This window comes from Oncorhynchus kisutch, linkage group LG17 (genome assembly GCF_002021735.2).
Source record: "Oncorhynchus kisutch isolate 150728-3 linkage group LG17, Okis_V2, whole genome shotgun sequence".
NCBI classification, from domain to species: Eukaryota; Metazoa; Chordata; class Actinopteri; order Salmoniformes; family Salmonidae; genus Oncorhynchus; species Oncorhynchus kisutch.
Window position 1 is genome coordinate 32,245,383 of NC_034190.2, and position 11,250 is coordinate 32,256,632.

An 11,250-nucleotide genomic window follows, 5' to 3' on the forward strand; every position below is an offset into this window, starting at 1 on the left:
GCAAACATTGAAATAAAATTTCAATAAGGATACAAGGTAAACACAGTTTGTGTAGCTCTTTATCAACCGTATTGCTTGGGGGTGGAAGCTGTTCAAGAGCCTCTTGGTGTCAGACTTGATGCACTGATACCTTTTGTTGTGTGGTAGCAGAGAAAATTGTCTATGGCTTGGGTGGTTGGGGGACGATTTTCCGGGCCTTCTTTTCATACCGCCTGATATAGAGGTCCTGGATGGCAGGGAGCTCGGCCCCAGTGATGTACTGGGCCGTCTACACAACCCTCTGTAGCGCAATGCGATCAAAGGTGGTGCTATTGCCATACCAAGCAGTAATGCAGTCAGTCAATACACTCTCAATGGTACAGCTGTAGAACCTTTTCAGGATTTGAGGGTCCATGCAAAACCTTTTCAACCTACAGAGGGGGATGAAGCACTGTTGCACCTTCTTCACGACTTTGTATGTGTATTTGGACAATTTTAAGTCTTTTGTGATTTGGACACAGAGGAACTTGAAGCTGTCTACCTGCTGCACTGCGAGCTTGATAATGGTGTTGGAGTCGTACATGGCCACACAGTCGTGGATGAATAGGGAGTACATGAGGGGACTAAGCATACACCCCTGTGTGGCCCCTGTGTTAAGCGTCAGCGTGCTGGAGGTGATGTTGCCTACCCTCACCACCTGGGGTTGGCCTGTCAGGAACCAGAGTCCTAAGCTTGGTGACGAGCTTGGAGGGGATAATGGTGTTGAATGCTGAGCTGTAGTCAATAAACAGCATTCTCACAATAGGCATTCCTCCTATCTAGGTGTGCAAGGGCAGTGTGGAGAACAATTGAGATTGCATCGTCTATGGATCTGCTGGGGAAGTATGCAAATTAGAGTGGGTCTAGGATGGCTGGGATGGTGGAGTTCATGTGTGCCATAACCAGCCTCTCAAAGCACTTCATGATTACAGAAGTGAATGCTACAGGGCGGTAGTCATTGTGGCAAGAAACCTTGAAGTTCTTAGGAACAGGAATGATTGTGGTCATCTTAAAACATGTGGGGATTACAGACTGGGACAAGGAGAGGTTGAACATTACTGTGAATATGCCTGTCAGCCGTTCTGCGGTGGGGCAAACTTCCCCCAATTTGTTGATCCATGCCAGCAAGCCACTACACAACACAACACTAAACAATACATTAATTCGACTATAACGGTGACAAATGGTGACCACAACAGTCCCAACACTTTACCACCGCTACACCTGGCTATCAACAGAACCTTGTCTGGTAGAGAAACAGTTCATTCACCCTCATTTACTGCCTTTAAAAAAGCATAGCTGATATGGCTAACTTGCTGAAACAAATGTGGTTTCTACTGACAATTGAGATGTGCAAACTATGACATAAGGGGACGACGAGCGGATAAGAGCTAATCCGTAATTTCGATTAAGACATTAATGAGCGAGCTAGGATGGACGTAGTCAATATAACTATTTGTTCAGCACTTATGAAATGTACAGCGACATGCGTTAGAACATGAAAAATGTATACATTTAAAAAAACAACTTGATCAACAAACTCCTTGTAGATTTTGCGGTGACATAGTGTCCCCATGAGTAACAGAACACTTAGCCAATCACGGTGCATCTAGAGAACATTACCAACACCTACGCTCTGTATTTTCCACTGGCTGCCCCACCACCACAGAAAGCACTGAGCTGGGCTTGAACACCTGTATTTTGGAGCCGTCTTACTCAAAAAAGCAATATATATATATGTATATATATATATATATATATATATATATATATATATATATATATATTAACATTGTTTGCAAACTGATATGTGACACGTTTTAATACCAAAACAACATGCAAAACAGGCAAAAAATAAATATATGCAGTACCAGTTAAAATTCTGGACACACCTACACCTAGTTTTTCTTTATTTTTTACTGTTTTCTACATTGTACAATAATAGTGAAGACATCAAAACTATGAAATAACACATGGAATCACGTAGTAACAAAAAAAGTGTTAAACTAATCAACATATACTTTAGATTTTTCAAAGTAGCCACCCTTTACCTTGATGAGAGCTTCACACATTCTTGGCATTCTCTCAACCAGCTTTACCTGGAATGCTTTTCCAGGTAAAGGAGTTCCCACATAGAGGAAATGCTTTTCCTTCACTCTGCAGTCCAACTCATCCCAAACCATCTCAATTGGGTTGAGGTTGGGTAATTGTGGAGGACAAGTCATCTGATGCAGCACTCCACCACTCTCCTTCTTGGTCAAATATTCCTTACACAGCCTGGTGGTGTGTTGGGTCATTGTCCTGTTGAAAAACTAATTATAGTTCCACTAAGCGCAGAATGCTGTGCTAGCCATGCTGCTTAAGTGTGCCTTGAATTCTAAATTATCCACTGACAGTGTCACTAACAAAGCACCCCCACACATCACACCTCTTCCTCCATGCTTCACAGTTGGAACCACACATGTGGAGATCATCTGTTCACCTACTCTGCGTCTCACAAAGACACGGTGGTCGGAACCAAAAAGTCTCACATTTGGACTAATCAGACCAAAAGACAGATTTCCACTGGTCTAATGTCCATTGCTCATGTTTCTTGGCCCAAGCAAGTCTCTTCTTCTTATTGATGTCCTTTAATATTTGTTTCTTTGCAGCAATTCGACCATGAAGGCCTGATTCCCGCAGTCTCCTCTGAACAGTTGATGTTGAGATGTGTCTGTTACTTGAACTATTTGGGCTGCAATTTCTGAAGCTGGTAACTCTAATGATCATCTGCAGCAGAGGTAACTCTGAATCTTACTTTTCTGTGGAGGTCCTCATGAAAGCCAGTTTCATCATAGCGCTTGATGGTTTTGGCGACTGCACTTGAAGAAACTTTAAAAGTTCTTGAAATTTTACGGTTCAACTGACCTTCACGTCTTAAAGTAATGATAGACTGTCATTTCTCTTTGCTTATTTGAACTGTTCTTGCCATAACATGGACTTGGTCTTTTACCAAATAGGGCTATATTCGGTATGCCACCCATACCTTGTCACAACACAACTGATTGGCTCAAAGGCATTAAGAAGGAAAGAAATTCCACAAATGTACTTTTAACAAGGCATACCTGTTAATTGAAATGCATTCCAGGTGACTAGCTCATGAAGCTGGTTTCTAATGCCAAGAGTGTGCAAAGCTGTCATCAAGACAAAGTGTTGCTACTTTGAAGAATCTCAAATATAAAATATATTTTGATTTGATTAACACTTTTTTGGTTACTACATGATTCCATATGTGTTATTTCATTCTTCAGATGACTTTTTTAACAAATCAAAAACTGAAAAATTGGGCGTGCAAAATTATTCAGCCCCTTTACTTTCAGTGCAGCAAACTCTCTCCAGAAGTTCAGTGAGGATCTCTGAATGATCCAATGTTGACCTAAATGACTAATGATGATAAATACAATCCACCTGTGTGTAATCAAGTCTCCGTATAAATGCACCTGCACTGTGATAGTCTCAGAGGTCCGTTAAAAGCGCAGAGAGCATCATGAAGAACAAGGAACACACCAGGCAGGTCCGAGATACTGTTGTGAAGAAGTTTAAAGCCGGATTTGGATACAAAAAGATTTCCCAAGCTTTAAACATCCCAAGGAGCACTGTGCAAGCGATAATATTGAAATGGAAGGAGTATCATACCACTGCAAATCTACCAAGACCTGGCCGTCCCTCTAAACTTTCAGCTCATACAAGGAGAAGACTGATCAGAGATGCAGCCAAGAGGCCCATGATCACTCTGGATGAACTGCAGAGATCTACAGCTGAGGTGGGAGACTCTGTCCATAGGACAACAATCAGTCGTATATTGCACAAATCTGGCCTTTATGGAAGAGTGGCAAGAAGAAAGCCATTTCTTAAAGATATCCATAAAAAGTGTCGTTTAAAGTTTGCCACAAGCCACCTGGGAGACACACCAAACATGTGGAAGAAGGTGCTCTGGTCAGATGAAACCAAAATGGAACTTTTTGGCAACAATGCAAAACGTTGTGTTTGGCGTAAAAGCAACACAGCTCATCACCCTGAACCCACATCCCCACTGTCAAACATGGTGGTGGCAGCATCATGGTTTGGGCCTGCTTTTCTTCAGCAGGGACAGGGAAGATGGTTAAAATTGATGGGGAAGATGGATGGAGCCAAATACAGGACCATTCTGGAAGAAAACCTGATGGAGTCTGCAAAAGACCCGAGACTGGGACGGAGATTTGTCTTCCAACAAGACAATGATCCAAAACATAAAGCAAAATCTACAATGGAATGGTTCAAAAATAAACATATCCAGGTGTTAGAATGGTCAAGTCAAAGTCCAGACCTGAATCCAATCAAGAATCTGTGGAAAGAACTGAAAACTGCTGTTCACAAATGCTCTCCATCCAACCTCACTGAGCTCGAGCTGTTTTGCAAGGAGGAATGGGAAAAAAAATTCGGTCTCTCGATGTGCAAAACGGATAGAGACATACCCCAAGCGACTTACAGCTGTAATCACAGCAAAAGGTGGCTACAAAGTATAAACTTAAAGGGGCTGAATAATTTTGCACGCCCAAGTTTTCAGTTTTTGATTTGTTAAAAAAGTTTTAAATATCCAATAAATGTCGTTCCACTTCATGATTGTGTCCCACTTGTTGTTGATTCTTCACAAAAAAATACAGTTTTATATCTTTATGTTTGAAGCCTGAAATGTGGCAAAAGGTCGCAAAGTTCAAGGGGGCCGAATACTTTCGCAAGGCACTGTATATATATATATATATATATATATTTAGCTAGCCCCACCTGCCCTGAATAACGGGTCGCCACTGGTCTTCATTTGTAATCCGTCATGGACTGTAGCCTCTGCCACATCACATGCGGTGGGCGTCGTAGCCTGTTTAATATGATTCCACTTTATTCCTATATTGTTCTTTTGCTCGTTTGACTCTGCGGAGGTCATAGCTGGCATTCTTGTACTTATTCCTGTCTTCGACCGTAGCATCAAGGTTGTCTATGATAGCTTTGTGTGCGGTAGCCCTGCTCTTTAGATTAGCGCCAACCTCGGTGTTAATACAGGGTTTTTGATTGGGGAAGCAGAGAAACCTCACGGTGGGTAAAACGTCACCGATGCATTTTCTAATGAAACAGCCATATGTATTGGACTGAACATGGATCCAAGTTGTGGCTATTTGGGCTATTCGTATTATCAGATGATGATATAGCCCAACGTGTTCAGTCGATTGTCGAATTTTATTAGCCTATCATTATATCACATCACAATGTTATTAGTACAATTGTCGTTATAGCCTTGATCTGTATTGGTAGATTATTGCAAAATGTACAGACCATTCCCATAATTGAATAGAAACTACATTTTTTTATGCACAATAATTAGTTAATAAAACAATAGGCCTATTTGATTTTACATGACAAAAACCCAACGCAGGCGCAGAATTTCGTCACAGAGTGTGGGAGTGGTTGTCCCTGGTGCTGAAAAAACTGGCATGTGCGCGAGGATTTTACAGCATCGCCACATAGCAAAAGCGTGCCATTGTTATTATACCTCAGTGGAGCCGATCCTGCGACAAACAGAGGACCGTGTCAGCCAAGAACTATTTCTCAAGACGTAAGATAATATTTTATTTTCAGAGCACCTTTGCTGGATAGTGGATCCAGAATTACATGTAGCTTAAACTAACGTTGATGTATTTTTTTTATAGCCTGTAATAGTAATGTTAGTATTAACCCTTTTAACAATTTCCCAATAGGCATAAGAAAGAAACAACATACAATAGCCTATAACCTAATTTTGTCCATTACGCTGGCAAGGCCAGATAGCTTGTTTACATAAAAATATATAAATGCACACAATTAAAAAACGGGTAACTTCCGAATTGAATGTCAATGCTGTCTATATAATGTTTTGCCATGTTTTATTGTATGTAAATCCTTGGCACATTATCTCAGATATATTTAGGACTGCATGACCCAGTTTCTGGAATAGTCTCAATCGTTCGCACAGATGACATGCCGTCCAAAAAAGGGGATGTCATTAGAGAATCTATATTTATAACGGTTAAAGAATATATAGATGTCCGAATCGAAATCGCCAGTCATTTCTCAAGCCCCAATGGGCGTCAACCACTGCACCATCATAGGCATCAATGATGCTTTTATATGTCTACGTCGTATGGTGAATTTTCTCTGTAGCCGAATGGGTGTGGTATTGAAGACCGTTGATGCTCTTAATCAGTATTTGACAGATCTACACAAAAGCATGACCTAATGGATAAGAACGATTGGTTCAAAGGGAATTTTTAAATCAGTTTTGTAGAGCATATTGATACTGTGACCTTTATCCACTGAAGACCGTTGATGCTCTAAATCAGTATTCGACAGATCTACACAAAAGCATGACCTAATGGATAAGAACGGGAATTTTTAAATCAGTTTTGTAGAGCATCTTGATACTGTGACCTTTATCCACTGATAGACAATCATTCTTACCCCATTTAATATGTCATAACCTACTGACAGGGTGGGGTCATTTGTACCCTAAATGTTGATTTCATGCTACAGTAATTGCATTTTAACAACAGAATCTTGTCCATTTTCACTATGTGCAATTTACATAATTTTGAGTGTTCCATTTTTTTTTTAACCACAGCCAGACTTGTGAGAGAAGTGTGTGGCCGTGTTATTATCAGTTGGTTTAGGAAATTCACATTCACACATGGGGAACCTATAATTATGTGGTCACAATTAACTTAGTAATGTTCAAAAAAGTATTACTCATATATATCACACACACATTTCAAGATTAGAGCCGATTCCGAGGAATCCCTAATCAGGTTATGTTCACAAATATGCGACTCCACGGTATTGCACTCTAGGCCTAGCATTTCCATGTCAGGTTTTAGAACAAAGAACCCAATCACCAGAAAACTTATGTAACGTAGTTTGCTTCAGTTTGCCAACACTTAGGTCCAAATGAGCAACAATGATTGACCTAAATCTGCATCTCAAGAAAAATCTACTTAAATCCTGTGCCCATTTGTTCTTATGTAATGGCATAGACTTATCTTAGCCAGTCAAGCCAAAACGTTCAGGTTATCTCCTACCCATGGCGTCTACAGTATAGGGTCCCTTTGGGATTAATGAAAAAATATCAGGGAGCCATTCAAAATTATAGGGACATAGTACTGGGTTACTAAGTGGAGTTGAAATATGTGTAGAGACTAAGATGAGAGCAGTATGTATGTCTAATCTATTTCAAGCTATGACCCAAAATCACATTTTAATTTGGCCTCATTCCTCTTTTACATTCAGATAAAAATGCTGGTGAAATCAAACAGCGAGTATGACTCCTTCCTCTACTGGAGACAGCCCATCTCCGCCCCGGACCTGTCCGAGCTGGAAGACCTGGGTGTGACCAAAAGCAAGCCAACCAAGAAGAGCAAGAAGGCCACCAAGAAACAGAATGCCGCCCTAGCCAAGCAAAGGAAGCAGCAAGAGGCCGAATTGTTAGAGTACACCACCTTCAACTACTGGAGAGAGCCTATCCCCAGCATCGACCTCCTCGACTTCAACCTGCTTCTGTGAGGACCATCCCATCTCAGCCTCCCAGTCATAAGAACCTCCCTCTCCTCACACTCACCTTATCTGAATAACCATGGCTTTTTGTCAAGTTTCTGGTCCACCCAAGAAGATGTACTGAATCTGTATTAGTCTGTACTGTGTTTTTTTGTGTATAACCTGTTAATAATACTGACAGGATTAGGGGTAGATGTTTTAGCTTGCAGATGACTGGCACTGTGAATGACAGTATAGGCACTTCTGCTTAGGTTTACTCCACATGTGGGCTACATGACTCATTTGGCTAATGTCAACGAACATAACTAGGTAGAAATGGCAACAAGGTCAGCCTTTAAATGAATATAAATAGCTCCATTGCATACTGACTGCAAGGCTTCTGTCTCACATTAAGAACTTACACATTCATAATTTGTGAGGTAACTTGAGTATGCAACATCATATTTTGAAACACTAACAAATGCAAAGTGCTGCCTCATTTGAACTTAGTGAAAATTCTTTCCCTTGACCTAATACATCCTTGAAGGGTAGTGCCAACCTGAGCCTTGGGAGTGTTTGCGTGTAGTATGTATAAGTAGGAGAACGTGAAGCAAAGCACCTCCACACAGAACAGATATTGTACAAGCACTTAGGGAGCCACAAACATGACTGTCTTTTGCGCTTTGTATTGGTTGCCTTGTGATTTGTTTCAGACACTGAACTGACTGGCTTATTAAGTATGCTGCTTTCAGGCTGCCCTGAGTAGGCCTCATCTGAGTGCAATGACTGACGGTAAATGTTAGATTCCACAATGCAAGTTGTGCAAATGCAGAGCTGGCCAACTGTTTTCTTTATTTTCTGCATAGACTACTGCACTGTCCTGATGTTTAGTTTGAATGTCAAGGAAAGAATGGATGGAAATGTTGAATGAAAATAGGGAAATAAATGTTTTTAATTGTCAAGACGGATGTTGCAAGTGTTCCTGAAATATGGTAGTTCTAACTGGATACTTGTAATCATAAAGCTAACTTTTTGTGAGATTGTACAACGAGCAGTAAATTCCCAAATGTGACTCATCATACTTTGTCTTGACTTTTCTGAAATAAAGGAAGATATCCTGTGCATTCAATCCACTTTGTTTACTGTGAGAAATCATCTCAAACTGAAGGGCTTAAACATGCAGCATTTGTTTGAAGCGATATCTCACCATGAATCACTATTAGCTTATTTTGAAATAAATGGAGAAATGAACGTCACATTTCACTCACAAAACATGTCATAGGTTCGAGATGTCTCGTCAAACCGGCTTCAGTGTAGAAACGGCCATGCACCTTGTAGCCATAAAATGTAGTTTATGTGAACGGGAGGTGTTGTTAAAAAAGAAAGTGAGGTCAATCTTCTAGAAGTTTCTTATAAACACCAACAGCCAGAGTAGGCTATGGACTCCTGTTTTGTCCTTCAACACCCAATAAAATATGTTGTTTACTTATCCAAAACTAATAGCTTTTCCAGGATTCTTATTGGAATAATCCTTCCAACAGCTTCCTTTGGGGGATTTGGTATACAACAATGCTACAGGTTTCATACAATAGTAGCCTCTGTGAATGAAAAGATCTGCCTATGACAGTACGTTACTCTGGGACCATTACACTTTGATTAAAATACCTAGGTGCATTGCACATTAGTATTTATTGTAGCCTATTTACTTACACTGACACATCGGACAGAAATTGGTCAAATATTTAAGGTTTTTATTAATTGGATTTACATTGTTCAGTTTCACAGTAGATACTGTATAAGCGTAGATATTGACATACTAGTATTTAGTTAATTGCATTGGTTTACTGCATTTGAACAATGAATCATAAAGGAATAGCCGACAGCTATTTCACAGTAGCGATTATTGCGCACAGTGACATTGGAACATCACTTGCATGTCTCGAGTCCAGGTTTCCCAGCCAGTAGACAGACCAGACCTGCTAACCACTGCTCCAATAAGGGTTAACCATGTTGGGGTATCTTAAAAGGCCTACCTACGCAAGTGTCATTACACCACAGAGTTTCCAAACCCAGATGCACAACATCTAGAGACTTCTGGGAACGCTTGCGAAACAGACCGGACCCTGGTTTGAGAAGTTAATGAGAGAAGTGGAAAAGTATTCCTTCTCAAAAACTAAAGGCAGAACCTAGATTCAAGCCAATGTCTTAAGTAGTTGAACATGTTATTACTCCAACCTCGTGAAGGTGACACTTGTTTTTTTAAACAACTTTATATCAAAGGAGTGCCTTTGATTTGACGGCCTGCACATGTGCAGTTCAGCGCGAGACGACCATTCGACCTGATGACGTGTTTCTACGCATGAGCTTTGCTAGCCAACATCGCCATGGGGGGACCCCTAGGGGGGCACACCCCACAGTTTGGGGACCACTGACCTAGGCTACTAGCAGCTAGTATAAAAAACAGCCTATTAGATCACAAAAATGGGGATATTAATCAGACAGAAACTATGCCAAACATCTGAGTAAGTATCCTGGCAAATAAAAGAGAAATCCATTAGAAATAGGCCTGCGAATAAAGAGAGCTGCTCAAAGTGCACAGGACCGAATTTTCCCTCGCAAACATACTTTAAAACACTATGTATTATAGCTTGGTGAAGGGATACAGGTCTCATCATGAGCGCTGATATATACTGAACAAACATAAACGCAACATGCAACAATTTCAAAGATTTTACCGAGTTACAGTTCATATGAGGAAATCAGTCAATTGAAAAAAATAAAAATAAGGCCCTAATCTATGGATTTCACGATTGGGAATAGAGATACGCATCAGTTGGTCACAGATACCTTTAAAAAAAAAATGGGCCTCAGGATCTCATTCTGGTTATTTCTGTGCATTAAACTTGGAATAGATCAAATGCAATTGTGTTCATTGTCCATAGCTTATGCCTGCCCATACCATAACCCAAACTGGTACAGACCTATATCTATCCTACCCTGCCTTTCTAAGGTCTTCGAAAGCTAAGTTAACAAACAGATCACCGACCATTTTGAATCCCACCGTACCTTCTCCGCTATGCAATCTGGTTTCAGAGCTGGTCATGGGTGCACCTCAGCCACGCTCAAGTTCCTAAATGATATCATAACTGCCATCGATAAGAGACAATACTGTGCAGCTGTATTCATCGACCTGGCCAAGGCTTTCGACTCTGTCAATCACCACATTCTTATCGGCAGACTCAACAGTCTTGGTTTCTCAAATGACAGAGTTCAATGTGTCAAATCGGAGGGCCTGTTGTCCAGACCTCTGGCAGTCTCTATGGGGGTGCCACAGGGTTTAATCCTCGGGACGATTCTTTTCTCTGTATACATCAATGATGTCGCTCTTGCTGCTGGTGATTCTCTGATCCACCTCTACGCAGACGACACCATTCTGTATACATCTGGCCCTTCTTTGGACACTGTGTTAACTAACCTCCAGACAAGCTTCAATTCCATACAACTCTCCTTCCGAGGCCTCCAACAGCTCTTAAATGCAAGAAAAACTAAATGCATGCTCTTCAACCGATCGCTGCCCACACATGCCCGCCCGTCCAGCAACTCTGGACGGTTCTGACTTAGAATATGTGGACAACTACAAATACCTAGGTGTCTGGTTAG

At 40.9% G+C, this 11,250-nt stretch overlaps 1 protein-coding gene across 2 annotated transcripts; it reads left to right on the top strand.

Annotated features, from left to right (window-relative positions):
• Window positions 1–4,864: 4,864 nt before the first annotated feature.
• LOC109907482 (protein AF1q-like) lies at window positions 4,865–8,723 on the top strand. Of its 2 annotated transcripts, XR_004203582.1 has the most exons (3): window positions 4,865–5,127; window positions 5,465–5,644; window positions 7,348–8,723. XR_004203582.1 is itself a non-coding variant. In XM_020505463.2 (2 exons), exon 2 carries the CDS (start codon window positions 7,354–7,356, stop codon window positions 7,618–7,620), a length of 267 nt encoding a protein of 88 aa, XP_020361052.1. In that variant the 5' UTR covers window positions 5,504–5,644; window positions 7,348–7,353; the 3' UTR covers window positions 7,621–8,723. The 2 variants fall into 2 exon arrangements, 1 of the variants encoding a protein (XP_020361052.1); XM_020505463.2 differs by lacking the exon at window positions 4,865–5,127 and having other exon boundaries at window positions 5,504–5,644.
• The last annotated feature ends 2,527 nt before the right edge of the window (window positions 8,724–11,250 follow it).